The 22,456-nt window shown below is 34.0% G+C and overlaps 2 protein-coding genes across 9 annotated transcripts in view; one reads left to right on the top strand and one right to left on the bottom strand.

The window, feature by feature from the left end:
* Positions 1 to 22,456, top strand: part of LOC106661928 (fibroblast growth factor 17-like) — a 121,100-nt gene that overhangs the window by 87,706 nt on the left and 10,938 nt on the right. For 6 of the 8 annotated variants that reach the window (XM_024227925.1, XM_024227924.1, XM_014385689.2 and 3 more), the window contains 2 exons: positions 9,544 to 9,592; positions 15,715 to 15,841. In XM_024227925.1, coding sequence (XP_024083693.1) covers positions 9,544 to 9,592; positions 15,715 to 15,841 — 176 coding nt within the window. Of the gene's footprint in view, positions 1 to 2,255; positions 2,404 to 9,363; positions 9,434 to 9,543; positions 9,593 to 15,714; positions 15,842 to 22,456 lie in introns of those variants that run through there. The other 2 variants (XM_014385693.2, XM_024227926.1) reach the window with 2 other exon arrangements.
* On the bottom strand, positions 4,483 to 5,717 carry LOC106661927 (cationic trypsin-like). The gene has a single exon (XM_014385688.2). It carries the CDS (start codon positions 5,667 to 5,669, stop codon positions 4,869 to 4,871), a length of 801 nt encoding a protein of 266 aa, XP_014241174.1. The 5' UTR covers positions 5,670 to 5,717; the 3' UTR covers positions 4,483 to 4,868.

Raw genomic sequence — 22,456 nt, 5'->3', positions numbered from 1 at the left:
GACCTTATGAAAAAAAATCTAGGAAGTTGAAGCACTCTATATTTGATTCAAACTATTTATTTTGCTTTTAATTAAGTTTATGTCTAGTTAAAATTAAGGGAAATTCTTTTGTAGATGACTATTTAAGAGTTTAGGTGGTAAGCAGAGCATACACCAAACATAAAACTTGATTAATTGGTTTCTAGGTCGAGCTCTTTTTGAGAAAAAATGTAAATTTGATACAAACTGTTTAACTTTTTATTCAGTGTTCAATTATTATGACGTCGTAAAATTAGGAAAATTCTTTCCATTCATTATTTGATATTGTAAGAAATTAAGTAACTCCTATGTCAAAAAAAAAAAAAATAAATAAATAAAACGAATAGTTTATTCTAGGTCGAGTAGTTTTTGATAAAATCTTGGTTCACTATAATGATGACATCGTGTAAATTTTATTCAAACTATTTTAATTGTTAATGCAGTTTATTAAACTTAAGAAACTTCATTTTATTGACTATTCGAGAGTTTAAGCTTATGCAAGAAAGTTCTGGTTAATTTTGTTAAAGTTGAGTAGGTTTTGAGTAGAAAACTAAGGGTAAAATTAATAAGATGATACCATGCAAATCAGATTCAAAGTATTTAATTGGTAATTCAATTTATGGCGTATTAAACTTAGGAAAATTATTTTCGTTAATGATTCCAGAGTTTAAGCTTATGCCAAAAAAATTCTGGTTAATTTTTTTAAAGTAGAGTAGTTTTTGAGAAAACCAAGGGTAAAATTAATAAGTTGACACTATGTAAATTTGATTTAAACTATTTGGTTTTTAGTTCATTTCATAATCATTCATGTTAAAATTAGGAAAATTCTCATTAATAATTATGCGACAGTTTAAGGCTTTAATACTATAAAGAAAATCAAATCAGGAAAACAAAATTGTTTGTTGATTTTTTCGTGAGAGTTAGAAATCAGATAAAAAATTTACTCTTAGTATAAAGTCTGTTTAAATTAGGAGCTATAATCGGGTTTCTGTCGAGGTAACATTTCTCCCAAATCATATTTTGAGACCATTTATTGTTGTTTGTTTTTTGAATTTGATTATAAGTGTTAATTATTTTTTTATTGGTTGACGGTTATAAATAATCATTTCTAAGTTCAATAATTAAAATTGTCATAGACTGCCTTTGGAATTAGGGATTTTGTAATTTTAATTAATGATGAGTAGTAGTAACCTGTTCTGACTCATTACCTCGTTTGTTAAGCGTTTTATTGGTTTGTTTTCTCCTGGCCTCGTTTTCGGTTTATCTTGAAAACTCCAAAAATTTGTTCGGTGCCGGAATTTTTATAATGTTTTTTTTTCCAAATTTATGTCGATGAGCGGTTATCGGACCAAGCTCCAAGGTGTGAACCGAATGAGCGTTTACGACGCCAATAAATCATCCTCGTTTTTATTGCTCCGCCGAGGAATCCGAGCTTAATGGATTTTTGTACCCCGCGGCGTCGATTTACGATTGTTTATTTTACAGTTTGTTTGGATTGACATAGGAGAATATTTTATTTTTACCCTCGGCAATGAATTGATTGCCGCCTTGTGCGGTAGTGGTCCGTCCTAGAACGGGTGAAAAGGGAGGACGCGAACGGTACACTTTCGGCTGGTCCCATTAGCATATTTTTTCTGTTTATTTGTGACGGCTTGCAAGAGCATCGCCTGCTGTACTGTGTTTGGCATTCTTCGAATTTTTCTAACCAGTGTGAACTCTAGTATTACAACGGCAAACAGGCAAACATTGCCTAATCTATAGCCCCGTACAGCCACGTACACACGTGGTGGAGAAGTCAAATTCTTATCGTTTTCGTTTCCAATCAAATTTTCCTCATTCGTCGCTCGTGCTGGGTAAACCGTCTGATACACATACGTACAAAACAAACAATGATATTTACCAAACAATCGTTTAATTATTAAATTTTTCTAGAGATTGGTCCACTCTTACTGAGAGGTAAAAACATAGTCCTTCTGAGAAGAAACGACGCGTTTATGGATTAAACGCGCATTCAAGTTGCCACATACTTATCAAAAATATGGAAATAAAACAATAATTATGTTTTATGTTAATATTATTATTGTCAAAAAATTCAGTGTTTTTAACATAATAAGGCAATATCATCTGCAAACAAGTCGTTCAAAAAATTATTCTATTAAAAATCATGATGATATTTACATCTTTAACATATCACCATAGAAACTTAATCTAAAAAAATAGTTTAAACCGCCAAATCATACTTTTTAAGAGAAATGCTGAATCTTGAAATCAACGTCGGATAAACTTCGGCTTGGTTAAACTCTGCTCAGAGGGAATTAAATTAGGAATACCATTCCTATTCTTCAAGGTCTGCAACGGGTATCAAAGATTCAGATATACAAAAAGGTACGTTCTTCGACGAAGCAACCTCAAAATCATTTTTTGTGTTTGTATTAATTTGCCATTAAGAACAAATCATCGATCACATTCACAAAAGGTCAAATTATGGTTAACGCTTTTGGTCGCTTCATCATTTGTTTCTTCTTTCTTTTTAATTTCTTTGACGTATTTAGAATTTCAGAGTAATTCACTCAGCCATCTTTCGTTGTCAATATCTATTCATTTGTCTGCTTATGTATAAACATATCAATCTCAACTAACATTTTTTTGTTACTGTAAGTGTTCAGAGAACAATTTACTCAACCTCTCAACCTCACTCTCTCTCACATAATCTCTCTATTTCTCTCTCTCTCTATCTTTCTCGCTGCTACAGTCTTTCACACACACACACACACACACACACACACACACGCACGCACACACACACACGCACGCACGCACGCACGCACGCACGCACACACACACACACACACACACAAAATATGTCATAAATTAATTTACAAACCATACAAATAAATATATGGAACTCTGTAAATTAAGACAACAGCAAGCGAAATCACAGGGGATCAAACAGTGATTGCCTGGTTGACAGTTTTAGAATTGCTTTTTTTTATTAAAAAATATTTTACCAACCAACTGATGCAAAATGACCCAAGAGCCAACGAACTCCAAGATCACAAAGACGACTGAAAAGGACGAGATACTCCAATTTTGTACTATCCTAAACTAGTATCTATTACTGTTAAATGATTAACTTTTGCAAGCTATTTTACAAAATTTATTAATAATCTGATTAAACGAGGAACACGCTGGGCGTTTGTCTTCACATGTTTCAAGTCATATTTTATATACGATCACAACTGTAATGTGCATTAGCACAGTAAAGTTTAAAAAGATGAAAAAAATGGCAATTCAATTTTATTTTTTGCGTATGGACATTAAATTGTTAAGTAACAATAATAATTGTAAAGATGTGTTAGACAATCTCAACGTACTTTATATGCTTAAGTTCTTTCCAGGAATTCGAGAACTAAGTCTCTAGGTCGATGCTACCCGTAATGGTGTTAAGCCTGTAAAACATGGCGGAGTCACTTACATTAGATAAACCGTGTGTTAGTAGTGTTTTGAGAGGCGATATCCCGGCTCATTCCGACCCAGCTACTTAGACCGGAGATAAAACGAAACAAAACCCATTTAACTTTCTAATTACTTGGCCAGGAAAGAAAAAGGGAAAAAGATAAAGAAAAAAAGCGGCTAAATTCGCGAGCTATTTTTACGAGCGGCTTAATAACGGTGACAGGCTGTAAATTAATACATTTAATAAATAGAGGTTATAATTGTCTTCCAGTTCAACGTAGGGGATGCGTGTGGGCTGGATTTACAGCGATTGCGTGTAATAAATTATGTACAGGGGCGATCCGGCTTATTCGTATCTGGCAGAACAAGGGGGCCCACCTGTAAAATGTTTCGTAAAATAATAGCCCTTCGCTCCCCCCTCACAAAGATTTGACTTTTCGTGATTCGGTTATGTTTTAGTCAAAGTTTTTAATTATAAAAGCGTGTATTTGCTACTTTTCTAAAAATTTATTAATCTATTCAATTGGCCCAGAATCAGAGTGAGAGATAGAGATAGATAGATCGATAGGTAGGTAGAGAGAGAGAAAGTGGGAAAGAGAGATAAAGAGAGAGAGAGAGAGAGAGAGAGAAAAGAGGGAAAGAGAGAGAGGGAGTGAGAGAGGGAGAGAATGGGAGAGTCATACGAATGGATAGGCAGAGAGATAGATATATTGATATATAGATGGCTAGATAATAGATGGATAGATGGATAGATAGATGGATAAAAAAGAGAAAGAGAGAGAGAGAGAGAGAGAGAGAGAGAGAGAGAGAGAGAGAGAGAGAGAGAAAGGCGGGTGAGAGAGTGAGAAAGGGAGAGAGAGCGCGTTTGTATATTATTTAAAATCTATGACATCATGAATATACACCAAACTGAAATTAACAGAAAATAAAATATGAAGATATTGGATAAAGTATTTTAATCGTACATGAACAACAAAAAAAGTATTAAATTACAAAATTAAAATATTTGTGTATTTTTTGTCTTCTTCTGCGTTTATTAACATCGAATATGACAGGTTGATCAGTCTGATATTTGTAAAGTATTGTTTTTTTGTTCGGTGTGGGTTTTAGTAGTCAAACCACTAACACCGAAATATGCATTCAGATTTATTTCCGAAGAATTGGAATTTTTGAACCTTATTACCAACGTGTATTAAGAAAAGAGATCTGTTTGATGAACAATTTTACCAAAATGTTAAACAATGAGTAACATAATAGGAACCTTGACGCAATATCATAAAGATACTGTATTACATTTAAATTAATCTTTTCTCTTAATCCTGTTATTCTTCTGGACATGTAATTTGAGTCTAAATTTAAAAGTTTTATTACAGCTGTGTGTGATTCGTCTGTTGTTACCAACATGAAGTTTGAACGCTTAGGACACGTTTTGTATATTTGTACGGAAAGAAGAGACAACTGAAAATTAATAGAACGTGAAATGGATAATTGGGAGTAGATGATCTGACCAAAGAGGAGAGAGAGGTTATTTTAGATAGCCATACTTGGTGGTCGTGCAAGTCTTCGTATATCATCATCGCGAAGTTAGCTTTGCCGCAGCCGCTGCCGTTGAAGATCCCCCTGGTCAGGATGGCCCTGAGCAACCCATCGCATATCAACGGGCCACCCGAGTCGCCGGTGCATGGCCCGATGTTGTTAATTATGAGGCAGATTGTATTTTCCTGATGACTGGTCATGAAACGACAGACGTGTTTTGGCAGGGGAGAACTTCGCAAGACGGAGAGCCAAGTCGTACCGTTTTTGTAGTCGTCGCGGTTCCCGAAACCGGCTATGAAGCAGCTTCCTCCTTGAAACGGTGTCTTAGGGAGGTTGACATAAATCGGCAGAAAGTTGTAGGTCTGCACCACCGCTATGTCGTTTTCCTCTTCGGGCCAGTAGTAAGGATGCACGAAGGCTCTCATGACGTTAAAGCCGATATAACGGGCTTTAGAGGTCAGGAAGTACACCCTGGCTAGTTCCGGATCGAATCGATCCGACCTGTTGCTGACGATGCAGTGTGCCGCTGTAACGACCATGTCCATCTTGATGACAACGCCGGTACATGATTTATTCTTTTTATTCAAAGAGGACCAATTTAAAATAAACACCACAAATCCGAAATGAAAATTCTTCTTTATAACCTTTCCTCCGAACATGACGCCAATATAAAATCTGACACTGAACAGCTGTCCACGTATTTTTAATAGAACAATTGATTTTAATCATTCTACATTACTTTGGTAATATTTTGAACTATCATTTTTAATTCAAAATGTAATTACTTGTAATTAAATTTGAATTTTCATTTATATAAGCTCAAATTCGCAGATGTGTGTACATACATACACACATGCAATTCCAGCTTTTGCAATTTACAATAAATTGACCACCAGCCCAGCGCATGCAGTTTCAAACCCATCCATATTCACGTTCATTCTTAAATACAAATTCGTCCAAAACTCTTTACCTATATTATACAACTAACATCACTTTGAGGGTCGAGGGAGGGGGTGGGAGAGGGAGAGGGNGTGAGAGAGAGAGAGAGAGAGAGAGAGAGAGAGAGAGAGAGAGAGAGAGAGAGTGCCATTCCTGCTCGCTCTCTATATGGAGCCAAGATATTGCACCCCTCAACTAAAAGGGACACATCGAGCAACTTTTCTCTACATACGCGGGCTTTGGCCCAAAAGTAAGTATTCACCAGTCAGATCTTCCGACGTCCACTTATCGACAGTGTTCTTGATCTGTGAGAACCTCCCAGCCGACCGGCCAACCGACGATGCCATCAGAGGTTGGGACTTTCCGGCCTTAGCCGCCTCGACCGCCTTTGTAATTAAATTCTAATACTATTTTACATTGCTAATTCCTCCAAACGACAGAACCATTACGCTTTTTATCAAAATGATGACTTAATATTCCCTGCAAAATTAAAAATGTTCCTCGTAGAAAGTAGTTGTAAAAAAAGTGTTTGTAATATGTAAAAATAATTTCAAATCTATTCGCTTTGTGCTTAAAACAACGATAGATCGGTCACTTATAAAAATTATCTGCCTGTAGTTTACAAAAGATATCGTGGACTGAATATTTTAATTTTTTATTACATAATGAACACTTGGAATTAGTGTATCTTCTTAAGTGATAAAAGAAGCTGTTCAGGTTAATTTTAGTTTAAAATTGACGGATTATTTTCTAGAAGGTTGAATTTTTTTTATCGCTGATGATCAGGCAAATTTTCCTGCTTATCATGTTTCAAAACAAATTTAATAATGTTCGTGTTAAAGTTATGTAAAGTGTAGATATATCATGCAATTCCCATAGCAAATCTATTCTTTAAAAAATTTTTACCTCTTATTATAAACAATAAAACTGGGAGAAAAACTAGAACAAGTGACCCACTTTTTTACGAGGAGGCTTCTGGGTCTGTGGGATTTTAGGGAAATCCGAAAGGACCACCAGACTCCTTAATAACAATGGTATGCAGGGGCCTGAGAATAGAGGGCTGCGGCCTTCCCAAGGAGAGGCAGCATGGATAAAGACAGGTACTCCTGTTGACATTGATTAGCCGTAATAAGTCAGTTGAAATGTTTGTTGCTCACTCACTCAGCTCGTTTCTGCTGAGCTGGCGACCAAGTGGAGGAAGCCACCTTGTTCGCCCGGCCGTACAATGCCGCTGCTTTGTCGCCTTTCGCCTCTCCAGCAGCCGACGACGCCTCAATCAAAAAAGCCGGCTGTGAAATCAGACCTTTTGTCAGGCAAACTCGATGTCATCCTTTCAAGTTTTGACCTCTTGGACCCGTTTTAACCTTTTCTAGTCGTTTCTGGCAATGCCGGCAAACATAATTATAGTTATTAATATGAACAATGCATTTCGTAATATTGTAATGCATATTATGATCGATTATGTAGACTTTCGAGTTAATTTTTTTTTTAATTATTCTAAGATGTGAAAATGAATTTATACAATACTCTATATTGCGACATCATTGTATAAATTCGCAGTCATATCTCTTATGTGTATTTGTTTAATTTAAACAACGTTTATAAATCCCAGGTCCTGAAGGTGATATAAATAAAGATCGAAACATTGTTCTAAACCTACATCCCAGAAGACCGCATCTCACGATCTCTAAGTAATCATTAATTAACGGCCACTAAATACTACACATTATTTTTTAAAATAAATAAAATTCAAATGAGTCCGTTTAGATCGTTGATATATTAGTTCTAGATTATTGGTTGGCACAAAAATAAAGTAAAAACTAAGTGAAAATACAATAAACTAATCATTTACAACACAAACTGTTATATTATAAACATAAATAGCCTGAATAGAACCCCACATATTGTCATGGTTTGATTGGATGGATGGATATAGTAAATGTATATTGATAATGAGAGTAAGATAAGGGTTTGGGAGAAAGAGAAAGAAATAGAAAAAGAAAGAAAGAAAAACAGATAAAGTGAAAGAAAGAGAGTCAGACTGAAGGTGAGAGTGAACGAGAAAAAGACTTGCGAGTGAGAGCAGAAAAACAAAATAAAAAACAGAAAAAGAATGAAAACTTTATTACGTCATGGGAACAAATTCATTTAAGGTCATCACCAACAAAGAATACAAATTATAAAAATAGGGCTCTCTGAGAACTAGAACGATAATTCAAACTGGATAGGTAAAATAAGTAATAAAATGAAAATTACATAAAATGCAATAAATCGATTTTTCAGATGTACCCAACTATTAGCACATGCCAGCAGTATACACGGATATTAAATAACTATCAAACGTTAATATAAATTCGACCAAGAGTTGAAAGAATTTTTGTAAAGTAAACATTGTATATAGATAGGGAAGAAAGAGAGAGATAGAAAGAGAAAAAGGGAGGGAGAGAGAGGAGAGAGAGAGAAGAAAGAAAGTGAGTGCACCAATCCATTTAATGAAATAAATTAAAAACCTTCTAACCATTCTTAGGTTTGTTTGGTTTGTCTATGAACGAGAATGTAAGAAAGAATCCATTATATTTCGTGGTCCGATTGACCAAATGACTTCTTTCAATCAATTAATGTTTATGTAAGGTATTGGTTCAAATGAAAAAGTTAATGTCACGAGCGGGATTCGAACCCACGACCTTCGGCTCAATCGGCCGCTGCTATAACCACTTGAGCTATCGTGACTTCGACCCACTCGGACATCAACTACCCATCTCAACCTACCTTTTGAATTTTCCCTACTTTTTGCCATTTTTCAAATGTCGTGTAATCAGGATTCGATTCTCGGCGACAAAGGAAATGACCACGAAGATATACTTCGGTTTACTTATTAAATCCATTATATTTCGTGGTCCGATGGAACAAATACTTCTTTCAATCAATTAATCTTTATGTAAGGCATTGGTTGAAGTGAAACACACCGCTCGTGACACTAACTTTTTCATTTCAGCCAATACTTTACATAAAGATTAATTGATTGAAAGTAAGAATGAATGACAATAAGAAAGAAATAGAGATGGCCATGCACTCATCCGCAATGTCCTTCTACTACATTTATCAGATCGATAAATTCTTGAATTGTTTATCAAGCGAATTTTTTTATTTTATTGTATTATATTTTTATTTTGTTTTTAATTTACTCTCAACGTTTTTTTTTCTTTGGCGAGACACATTCAATACCCTTGGGGGGTCACCACTCGAATCGGAGGGACCAGTACGAGAGCTCTCACGTATCTCATCACTTAAAATAATTAGTTTTTCAATTAAAATTCGGCGCTCTAGTGGTTGAACGATTGTCCCCCTTCTCTTATTATCAATCATTATATCATTCGCCCATATTTTTAACCTTTTGTTGTCAGTCGAAGGCGTTGCCGCGAGGGGTATTGTCGGGCCAGCGGCTCACTACCCACACTACCCGATCATGGTACGAAATTATGAGGTCACTTGTCATATTTCTATTTTCAAAATAATATGCCGCTTAAGTGTGAAAAAACACAGTGAATAAATAAAAAATGTGGTTTTTGAAAAGTGGATTTTTTCTGATTTCAGGTTACCAAAGCTTGCACTGTTTGCCAAGTTTGTCATCTGCCTCCTGATGGTGAGTCGCTTTTAATACAATTTATTCAATGTAGTATTATGTCAGAAAAGGCAAATTTGCATTTTTTATTTAATTAAACAAAACTTGAAGCCACGTGTAACCTTGATAGAATATTGCCCCAATACCGGCTTTCACATGTTATTATTATTAGTATTTTTATCTAATCTCTTAAGGGAAATGCTTTTAAAAAAAAAAACTTTTTAAGAGGGAAAAGAAAATTAACAACATTTTGACATTTTTTAAAATACAACTGAAACACCGTAAAACAACTTTTATCGAGTTTTCCTATTTTTATTATCTCTAAATGCTTGAGTCTCCAAACGAAACGGTAGCAAGTGTAAGCAAATAGGTGCTAACAAAATGTGACTTTAACAAATGATAAAGTATGTACTTGCTTATGGATGACAATTGTAATATTAACCGATTTTAAAGACATGTACCTTACTTACACTTCAGTTTAATAGTAAAGCACTTTACTGCGTCCATGTTACTTTTTGAAGTTTTTCTTATTCAAAATTATATGATGATTTACAATTCGTTCTACTTTTTGTTTTTTCACCCGTTGCTTGTAATTTTTTACATCCAGGGTTGGCCGTGAAAATAAATATGTAAGATTTTTATTTTTAATAGCAAAGTTTTAAATACCTAATTTGTCGATCTTTAGATTGTACAATCTGATAGAATATAGCCGGAATTATTAAATGCTATCTAAGAAAAACATTTCTTAAGATTGACACTAAATATGCTCAGAAAAAAATCAAATTGACTTGATAATTAATTTTAAAAATATTTTTGTAATTACTAATGAAAATAAAACAAATGTAACAGAATTGAAAGGGGCCTATCTTGTTTTGAAAACCATTTAACTAAAACTAGCGTAAATCGTATCAAATTTTAAAAGGAAAATTAACGCGTATCAATTTTTTATGGACCATCCATTGAATATTTGGCTGTTTTGAAAATTGTTTTTATTATCATTACTGGTTATTTTCCAAGGAATCTTTGTTCCCTTCAGAATGACCGACACAATTTTTAAGTATGTCCTCTTTTAGGGTCGTACCATTTTATGTCCTTAAAATCGAAAAATTATACATTGTTCAAATATTAGAGAAAATGATAGAAACAAAAATCATGCCAACCGGCCTCCGTCTTATCTCTATTCAAAATTTATTTTCTTTCGAAAAGTTGAAAAAGTTTCTTTTTTATATTGTCGGCTATGCTCTCCTAGATAAATAACTGTAAAAATAAATGCAGAGGGACTTTCTATTTTTTCTCGTATTAACTCAAAGTACTATTTCACAAACTTCCAATAGATCTATTTTACAATATTTTATATATTTTCATTCAATTATTTTATTTTTATTTTATACGTACAAGCAGAGACTACGGACGCGGGATCACAGACTTTAATGAAAGTTTTTAGTAAGAAAGTAAGTGAAAAACTTAAAAAAAAAATGAAATTGTTTTAGGCACCATTTAAACAACTTACACGCAAGTTTCCTTGTAATCAAAAATAGGTATTTTTAAACCGGACTGCCAATCTATTTATCATTAAAAATTGTTAATCCCTGAATTTTTTCTAATTAAAAAACAATAGTTGCAAAGCAGAATATTTCTCGTTTCAGGCCTTACCAATAATATTCAGATTTTATTTCAATACAAATAAGAAGAATAAGAATGAAATAAAGCAAAGAAAGTAAATGAAAACTGCTCTAACATTTTAATATATTTCTCTCCATTACATGAGTTCATATGTTTTCAAACCCTTGCAAAGTTTCCGGTGGGTCGGTGGAATTGTTGAAAAGTTTGTGATTTTCCAAAAAAATAGAAGGTATTTTAATGGCGAAAATATTGACAAAATAATTTATCTTTTGATTTTACCTAAAATTTGTATTAAAGTTTTTTGTTTTTGTGGGGGTGGGGGTGCAAAAACGATTAACATTTTTGTTCTTGCTAAAATCTATTGTAACCCAGTTTGCCAAGTCGCTTACCAACTTTATTAGAAACTGCAATTGAATTTTGTACCGTTTTATAGATGTCTCATTTATTACGATTCTTCTTATTATTTTCTTATCCTTCCTTCCTTTTCCTAAGAATCGACTGAGATATATATATAATAACCTCGAAATAATGCTCAATAAAGGCAGAAATATATATTATAAATAAACTTGTTTCCTTTTTTTAAATTACTGTGTATAGTGTGACCCCTAATATTTCTGATGAGGAAGCCCTAAGGCATTGAAAATTCATTCACTTGAACACAAGAATCCGGTTGAAATTAAAACCCTACACACAGCATGTAGTCACAACAATCAAGATAAATATAGAAGAAAAAACGGAAGAAATAAAGCATTTCCTCAAAATACTTATTTATCGCTTGTACGCTCTTACTAGCAAGAACAATTGAACGCTCGTCTATATGTTCAACTTAGCATAACCAAAATTTTTATTGAAATCTGCAATCTTATTCAATTCCAAGTCATTTTCCAAAGCTGTAGGAGGCAAAACCAACGAGTCGAGACTTCTATGCGGTCCCATTTCCGCTTCCGAGTCACTACCCTCATGACCCGCATCAACTTTGGATCATCCAGGAGGTAAACAATCCCGATAGGGCGGCACGGCAAAGGAAAATAATAATAAAAAAAGCCTCTTTCGCGGCATTAGCCCATTTGTCAGATATGTTCAAAGTTCCAGATAAATCGGAGATTGTCAAAGCGCGGCGAAGTCTTAAGTGTTTTGTCCAACTTACTTCCGAGGCTAAATCAAAAGCCATCGAGGTAAACAAATCCTCGGTTCGGTCCGAGTCCTGGAGCAACTTGTGACAGCGTTATTTACAAAGAAGGGCCCTCGGAATCCGCCCCATATCGGACGTTGCCCTTTCCCTGCCCTTTTCTGATTGATAGTTATGTTTGTACAGAAACTGTCTTTTTCTTTATTATTCCTCGTCCAGGGCTTTAGGCAGCAACGCGGGAGTGATTGATCGCGTCTAGGCTACGTGTTTGCTTGTAAACGATCCTCTTTCATATACAAATGACTTTTTCGAACATTTTAGAAAACAAATCCGCTCATATAATTACACGCGTGGTTGTAGAATACAAATTTTATTCAATAACTTTGAAATGACCCATGAAAACAATGTTTCATGAAAAAAGGGTTGATTTATTGTAAATAGCAACACTTAATCAAGGTATTAAACTGTTAAATCAAATTACATACGATTAATGGATTTACTGGAATGAAATGACAACTAGTAATATTGCTTAATCTAAAATCTTTTAACAGAAAACATGTACCTTAGAAAAAACTCTTCTTGACAATAGGGACAGTTCAGGGACAGACTTCTTCCTGGTGGGTACATTTTAATGCTTTTGACCTCTTTCATCAGTCAAAAAATCCTTTGATTTTTTAATCAAAATATTGTACCCAAATATTATATTATAAAAGTCAAAAAATATTTCCTGTAGGAACTAAAGTATTGAAGAAGAAGTGATACAAGAAAGTTGCTCTGGCTGATGAACGTCTATTAAAGGCTCTAAGCGTTGTTATCAGTAGATAAACACATCAAATTCAAATTTCCTAACACTTTCACGTTTTATATTTGTTAATCCAAAGCCTTATTAAAAATCAAAAACAACTATTTTAATTTGAAAATAAATAAAATATTGATTTAAATGTTATGGTACTGTTGATAAAATTTGACTGCTTCCATGTTTTCTCAACAAATATATAATTTTCTACGTGTTTTCTGCTACCATTCAGTTTTATATAAAAATATTAAAAACTAAAAAAACTAGTTAAAGGGTTAAATTTCTTACAAGAATGAAGTTCTGGAGTGGAAATAAGGCCACATGAAGTACATCCTGCTAATGAAAAACTTAGTTTTAGGACCGGTACTCACGGTTTAGGTCATATTATCAGCTAGAAAATAATATTTGCACATAAGTAAAACGCGCAATGTAAAATGTGAACATTGGAGCCTGCTTTTCCCATGTAGTTGTTTAATGAAATAGATTGAACAAAAACAAACGTCAAACTGTTCACTGTATAGTTTCATTCAAATATTCAATTTTAAGATTTAGTTTATCAAACAACAGCTAGTTTAAAGAAGGTCTAACTTCCATATGAGTAATAGTAGAAAGTCTTGATAGAATACAAGTGATTTGTGAGATCGTGATTCATGCTTGAGAAAGTCTGGTGCTTCTGAACGTTGTCGAGGCCAAAATTGTTGTAAGTACACTTGCCAGACAATATAGTAAACTTATTATGTCAAATTTGTAAACTGTATATTTAAAGTAAGAAATAATCATAGTTGTTTCTTTATATCTAAAAGACATATCTGTTATGATTATCTTTACTTGAGATAACATTGAAACTATTGTTTTATATATAAACAATAAAAAAGGGATCGAGTAATTGTTCTTTAGATTGTATTCCGTAAGAACCGCCGTACTCATTGTTTAATACATAAAACTTTTATTTGATTGATTTTTATTTATATGCTACAATTAGACATGTGGATATGAGCGTGTGGTTCATCAAACGTATTAAATAGTTAATATTAAAGCCAATTAACTATTTATATCGAAAATATTTATATAGTATTTTTGAAAGTTAATAAAAAGTAGTCTCAAATTGGAATAACAAGAGAAAAAAAACTCCCCCTACAATTTTTGCGAAACTTATGTATGAAGTTTTTTCAAAGGATAAATATTTTTACCGAAAAAGTTAATCAGACTAAGTGCCCCGTATTGTTTTTCACGGTTCATAGTTTACACAACACTAAACGAAAAAAAAAAGTCACGCCCCAAAAAGGAAAAACCTGCTCTATTTATGTCCCCAATTGACCACCGACCCAGCCACATTCCGCGGACACTCGTAAACAATTGTCTTTATCATTTTTTATTTTATTTGTTATTGCTTATCTGCGCTGGGTTGAAAATTTTGAAGAGCCCATCGATTTCCTTGTCAGCGAGACTCGAGATTCCTATGATTCTACTCGCTGCATATTTTTTAATTGTCGGCACTTATGGATGAAGTACATATATACTATCTTATTTTGCTGTGTTTGTCTTTTATTCTTGTTTTAAAATATTATTGCTCATATGTTTCGGTTATATCTTTTTCTGCAATAATCCTTGCAGAATTGGGTGGCGGGGCGACCAACGCGTATTTACCACGCTAGCAGTTCTTGGTTCGAATCTCAACTTATCCCATTTCCGTTTTAATGTAACAGTAATACAAAAAACTATTGTAAAGTGGTTTCGTCCCTCGACCGCATCCCTCAACAGATAGTTGGACTACAAACCTCCTGTATGACTGGAGTTACTTTTCAATACAAATTATCCTCGTCGTTCTACAAGTTGAGAATTTTTCCAAGTTTCAAAATAAAGAAAAAGCAAATGAACATAAGTAAACATAACTAGCCATTGGATAATTAAAAATTAGTTTGCTAATAAAAAACAAAACATTAACATGGGCTAGATGTATTTGTCTTTGAACCATTTTCCTTCATATCTATGTATTGTATATTCGATATAATTACCGAAACGGATCTGTTGTCAGACATTAGATCGTCCTTGATCATCATCTCGCGAATGAACTCACATCCACTTGAAATGTGGAATTTGACAAGGGCATAAAGCGAAAATAAGAGGACCAGGTTGATCGGGGTCGATCCAACTGCTGATAAATTTTCAAAAACTCGCATACCTACCAGATTCTTGAGAAGAATTAGTATCTGTAACACTTTTGTGTGTTAATGATATATACTATTATACAAACAAACCGGGGTTTAGGCTTCAGATAAGGCATTTCAAGTTAATAAATCTTACAACGTTAATGCTACTCTAACTAATTAAAAACTGAAAAATATCACTTCCCGAAGAGTGAAGATTCATTCATACGATGAATATTACCAGTCATCAGAATGTTGGCAACAATTAATAAAATTGTCTGAATGTCAAGAATATGAAACATGTCAGAAATTGATTTTACGAGTACCATTGAGGTATAGATAAAAACACTTATCAGTAAACAGGATCCCTCGGATCATTTGTTTTTGCGATTTGACTCACCTTTTGTTTTCGTGTTTTCAATAACTTTTTTGTGTTTTTGTTTTTTAGGTAGTAATGCCTGAAGCAGCGCCAGTGGAGAGCTCAGTCCAGCTCTACAACCAATGCTCCGAAGGTTTGGTTAAAGTCAGTCCTGCCGGCTTGGTCTACACCGACCGCAAGAACGACGACGGTTTCGGTAAGTTAATGGAACATATTCTAACATGTCGTATCTTATTTAGGAGATCGAATATTTGATTCGTAAAACCGACAGTTTAGAGTAAAACAATCGAAAACAGTGAGACTCTCTGATCGATTGGCTTTCAAACAAACTGTTTACAATATCGGTAAAACGGGGGGAGGGTCGATGGTTGCGACGGTTAAGGATCATCATCAAGGAACCTGACATACTTACAAACGGGCTTGTTTTGTTTATTCAAAAACACAGATTCCTCGAGAGTTATGACATCTGCAGTTGCGAATCATCTTAAATTTTTTGATAGCGATAAAAGTGCCCTAGTTTGAAATACCCGATATGACAAAAATTCCTTGTGATATTTAAACTTAATATTATTATTGTGGGGTGTTATTAAGTTTGCGTAAAAAACAAAGAAAACCCATTTTTACCCGGCCCGCGTATTTTCATGTCTTCGTTCTACCTTGGCATCGTGGCTATTCTGAATATGTAGTACTGGATATTTTCTTCTTATGTAAATATTGTCAAGTATTGCCTTTAGTGAGTTATTTAAAAAAGGTTTCAAACGGTTCAACTTAAATATATATTTATTTTGTTCAATTTGACCGAATATACCGTTTTCTTCCATTCATCAAACTTAATTGATTTAATAAAATATTAAAATCCCATAGATCAAATTGTTAATTTATGCTTGTCTGTTTTTACTTGCATTCATACAGTATTTTGTTAGAATATAACTAACTGTACATGTTTGAAAGAAACGCAATGTTTTAAGTTTAGCTCAACACATAGATAGGACAACAATGCTTTACGCAATAAATATTTCCTCAAGAGGAAAAATAACTAGCCACATGATCACTTCCGAGAGAGGAAGCATGTATTTGTGAAGTCTTGATTATTTATGGCCATGGTAAATTAGTTCTGGGCATTGGGCGAGAATACGGACGGCATTTGTCCGTTGAAGGTTTAGCCTACATGGAACGCCTGCTTATTTTTGCAAAATCCTTTTTGTACTCGTACACGGAAAAAATCTTTATGAAATTTTAAATAATGTTCAAACATGCTAAGAAAAAAGAAAAGAAATTGAAAAAAAATAATAATATGAAGCTAAATAACAGAACACACAAAACTTAATTATTATCACTAACTATAAAGGTCAGAAGTTTTTTTAAATATCTGTTACAAGATTTTTGAATTTACATAACAGATTTTAATGAAACTTTATGTACTGATTTAGTAAGTAAATCAAAAACTTATTTTTTTAAATAATTTGGATTCGTTTGAAGCCCCTTTCAAAAACATCAAATATGAAATTAATAAAAAATAGATTTTTGTGCCAGATTTGCAAGGGGAAATTTTGAACCCAACGTCCGGTGTTCCACTTAAAAATTCATAACTCCTATGAATTTTATCCAAATTGAACGTTTATAAACCGTTGGCAATCGAAATATTTTTTCTTTTAGATTGTGTCAACAAGATTTGGATTTTATGACGTTATAAATGAGAAGTAAGGATAAAATAAAAAAAGAACACTGGGCACACGTATTATGTTATTTTCCCGGGTCTAATTTATTTACGGAGATGGTGTTTGTACAGTAGTGAAGTTTATAAGGTTCTAAAGCCCTACCATGTTTTCTGTAGATTGGTGATTTTGTGATCACCATTTTTGAGATTTTTGAAGAAAAAATGTGACTCATTTTTAAGATGAAAGACAAAAACTTTGTTTACAAAAATTTGAATTCTAGGGTTTGGAGGGTAGAAAATCAACTATGTTTTCTATCAACCTTGTTCCTTGCTAAAAATATTTAAATTTTTAACCTATTTTGCAACGACGCTAACCTACTTTACTGATAACGTCTGTTAGTTTATGTACGTTTTGTATTTTTTACATATCTTCTTTAATAAAATTAGGCTTATTCGTTCTTATCTTGGATAAAATAAAAAGTATATTGTTATATAATATAAGTATGTATTGTTTAAAAATTACTTATATTATTTTTGTTTCTCCGCTCCAAAATACTGGCAATACACATATCTAATATTTTCATCCTAGTATCATCAAAATACCCATGCGATTATTATCCAGGCAAAGAATCTATTTTTGTGACTATCCCAAAAATCGAAGATGGAAGGCGAACGTTTTCAGAAAAAAAATAATACCTTTGTTTCTTGACAAAACATTTTGTATGTATATCGCAGATATTGAAATACAAAAATTTTGACTACGGCATTAGGTATTAGGACGTACGCTGGTTATATTGTCAACTTTTGGTTAAATTAGATCTGGATAAATACATTTGAGTAAACTGGACTATGAATGAATTTGATATTGGCTAGTTGCCAGTTTTGCTCGTTGTTTACGACTTTGTATTAACAAGTGCAATGGCTTAAATTCTTGTTTGTTAATTTCTTTAAACTCTGGCTTGGAGCAATCATGTTTGCGTCTATCAAACTAGGATACAAATTGATCATGACGAAACAGGTCAGTCATTATAGCCCAACACATGCAGTTTTAAATTTAAACCCACTCTTAAATATATTATTTTCTATTTTATATACAAGAGGGTTGTCTTTTTCCCCCATCACTCTTAACACATACTACCTTCCTCTAACTAACCTAACTGAGGCCTTATAGTACTTACCTTATAGGACAATCAATTCATTCACAAAATATCTATAAAGTTAAACAGCCCTGTTTCCCCCAAAATCGCAACTGTGAACCCAAAATGCTGTTAACGAAATTAATCATGGCTGCTACTTTGTGTTAATTCATCTAAAATTCTACATTTATGGCTAGTCCGCCCATTCTCGTTGTTCCATGTTTGATTGTTTTTTCGAATATTTATTCAACGTTAATTAATAAAATCATTTACAATTTTTTATTTATACACAGTCAATCAAATCAAGTCAATCAATATCACAAATGTTTTTGGTCAATAAAACACCTAAAATTTTGTACCAATACTATTTTAATACCTTATACAGTATAGTAAACAGAGGTTGACCCCTGAGTGAAAGAAGCGATTCTATTTTTTCTCTTTAAATTACACATCACATCGAAAGCGATTTACGATCCAATAATAATGTCCTACTCGGGCCAATTAGTCTCCCTTAATTGGAGTTATTTAACGGGCGGCCCTCTCCCGGCGAAAGAAACAATCCAAATTGGTTAATAATTCGATGAGTTGCCAGTGCCGGTAAAAAGGGCTGTTTATCAAAAGACGATATTTCGAAAGAGGAAGGCTCGCCCGCGGAGGATGTACGAGCCATCGGACCGGACAAATGTGAATTAGTGGCTAACTAATAGGCCTGCTTCCAATCAGTGTCTGAGCTAAATAAGTATAACACCTCTCGCCTGCTATTAGCTAATATTTATCCCTCTCTCCGACATTTTTTTAATCCCTCCTTCGGAGATTGTTGAGCGTCCTGGCGACTCCCACGTTCGAACCCAGGGATTCTCATTTACGAAACTTCCATATATTGGAAAAAAGGGTGGATATATATATTTTTTAAAATTAATATTGAGGAAAATTTATTTTTGTATAAAAGAACAAAGAAAAGATTTATTGTATAAAATTACAATGTTGAACATAGAATATGAACTATTATGTCAAATAAACAAACTTCCGGCAGTTCAGATCTCAGGGAAAATGACATTTTGAGATGTCAGAAATCTGATTCAAAAATATCAAACCAGCCACTGTGTAAAAGAATCTCAAACGTCAAACCACATAACAGTGTCTGCGTTCGCCAGCTTCAATGTAGGCTTATGTAATAAAAAGTCGAATTAAATATCCATAAATATAAATAACGCAAACCCAATGTCAGACCAAAACGGCGAGTATAGGAACTGAACGTTCGGAAACGACGAAAGTATAAACTCATCAGACTGTATGACTTACAGACATCGAAGGGAAATTGTCATACTACTTCGGTTGTTCAGATTATTGTCATAATGCAATGTGTGAGAAAAAACCAAATTTTTCAAACCTCTATAAAAGAATAGAAGGTAAATAGGCGAAATCGAGCGCCAATTTGGACCAAACAGGTTCACGTCGATCACTTTTTTCGTTTTGTTTTTCCTTAAGTTAAGAATGCTGTACATAATGTTGGAATGTATAAAGAGAAATATTTCGCATTTCAACGCAGTGGATTGCATTCCTTGATTCTGCTATCTCCAGCGTTAACCAGTCTGACCGGTACTTTTGTATCTGAGGCTATCGCACTCAAATGGACGTTTGACCATTCGTCATAATTGGCCATGCCGCAGTAAAGCGAAGTATCATTCTGTCCTATTTACATCCGAGAGAACGTAAAAGCCTTTCTTTACAATGTTGTTAGTTCACCGTACGGCCTTTTCAGCGAGAAAAAGCGGCCGACTGAATTTACGGTCGTCCACCTTATTGACACATATGGGAATTCTTGATGGCCCAGGCTTTTCTCGGAACCCGTGTCCCTTTCAAGTTATATAATCCGGGTTCGGCGCCGGGAGACGCCTACGCGGCCGACTGCGAGGGCGAGATGCGGCCTCGTGTAAAACAGAAGTGGATTTACGAGGCCGACGGCAAATAGGCCGCATGGCGTTAATTGCCAGTGAAAAAAAGACGGTACAACCATCACGTTGATGCGACCATCTATATAATAAATGGCTCGTGTGATAGTTTGAAAGACACAAATACTGTAAACACGACAGTGATAGGTGATTTTTTAAATGTCGATGATGATAAGACGTCAGAAGTTCAGCATTGGATGCACTGGTTTTGCATATCTGAACATAGCAAAAAATATGCGCAATACCTATACAAAACATCAGTTGTAAATATGAAAATGGATTAACCTTAAGAAGATAAACTCCCAGTGAGATGAATGTAAAATTGATGTTTATTTTATAGTTCAACATTGTACATATTATGTATATTTTAACTACAGTTTTCTTCTCAACCGTTTTTGCATAAAAATTGACTGCCTTTGCTGGCAATGTTTTCCCCGGGTTTAGTTGGAATCTTAGGTTATTATGAAATTGATTCGCACTGAAAGATAAAACGAGTGGCAGATTTTTGTTTCTGTATAATATGTTTGCCAGTTTTGGAGAGGGTTCTGTAATCATGTGTTTACTAGGTCTGGCATATTTATCCTTTTGTTTTGGACCCAATCGAAGATGGAGGAGACACTGTTTGATCTTGTATTCCCAATTTTACGTTCTGCGTGATCTGCAGAACCTCCTCAGGCTTATTTGTCTAATTGTTTATTCACCCAGTTCCTATGTGTCCTTGTACCCAAGAGAGAAAAAATCTCAAATTTTAATATAAGTTATTGTAATAAAAGAATATTTATGTGATTTCGTAACTGCTAATAAATCATCATTTTTAGCTATTTTTAGAATTGTATATGCCAGTGCGCAACTCATGAAAATTACAAATTTTAATCGGGTTGTTAAGTTTCCCTAGTTTAGAGATTTTGAATGCTTTCACCATTTTGGACGCGACCTTTGTATGTGCTAATGCTTTTAGAGCCGCTTGGTTGTTTTGATATATCTGATCGGGTTCCTTAACTTTTTTCGTAGCCATCAGTAAACAGATGCAGTATTATATGTGTTTATGATGTGAGATTTCATACAGATTCACCACTTAAGGTTGCGAGAAGCCGAAACTCTTTTGACAGACATAACAATGAGATAGGCATAGGCAAGCAAAGATGAGGGAAACGACCAGCCTCTAAAGTTGTTTAAATTATATTATTACATATATAATGTTGATTGTATAATTGTTACACATAAATGTTATAAACATGTATTACACAACGGGCTAATAATTAATTGGGACACACTTTACACAATTTAGAGCCATTAAAAAATAGTAAAATGTTTTTTAGAATAATTAAGATAAACGAAAATCTATGGGAACATTTTAAAAGATTTAACTTTTGATATCTTAAACATTTTTTAAAGAATTCAGAGATAAGCCTAAAAAAATAAATAAACGTAGTCGCTTAAGGAAAAAGGCAATACAGTTGTTATTTTTATCTATGCCCAGGTTAAAGAAGAAGTCGGTTATCGTCACTGTTCCCATTTCCAAAAAAGGTCGAAGACGAGTGTTTGGGGCTGTGTGCGTGAGACGCTAAGCAATAATAAAAAAGATACGTTTCAATCCCGTTTCTTTTCCAAACCGTTATACGGCGAATATTTTCTATTATTTTATTATTAACATGAAAACTATGAGCTTAAATCCGTGGTTATTAAGATATCTACCTCGATAGCCGTGTTCGGAAGGATCGCTAGGAAGGATTAAACAATCCTTGAATTCGGATATTTTGTCTTTTTTTACGAGACGATAACTTTCAGACCGTCATAGTTTCTCGCCCTCTGAGCCTGCATTCCACTCCGTTGCCAACATTTTTATGTAACTCGTCTCCGCTTCAAAAGCAGATGCAAATGGCGAATGCCAAGAGGAGAGTGTAAAGTCAACAGGGATTGACAATATAATACGTCTGTTTGTTGATTAAATTATTTTCTAGAGTGCTCTATCTTCTATACGTTTTCCTTTTAAGGTTAGGTATAAAAAGAATGCAAACGGTGTATCTTTGGATTTCTTTTCCCTGTTGAAGTTATCAATCAGAAAA

Source organism: Cimex lectularius, unplaced genomic scaffold (assembly GCF_000648675.2).
Source record: "Cimex lectularius strain Harlan isolate CLEC.00 unplaced genomic scaffold, Clec_2.1 scaffold59, whole genome shotgun sequence".
Taxonomy (NCBI): Eukaryota; Metazoa; Arthropoda; class Insecta; order Hemiptera; family Cimicidae; genus Cimex; species Cimex lectularius.
The sequence above is the reverse complement of the archived record's forward strand: the minus strand, read 5'-3'. Positions and strand labels throughout refer to the sequence as shown.

What these genes read in the sequence shown, in the direction of transcription:
- LOC106661927 (XM_014385688.2), bottom strand. Translation starts at nt 5,669, where the DNA reads ATGTTCGGAGGAAAGGTTATAAAGAAGAATTTTCATTTCGGATTTGTG.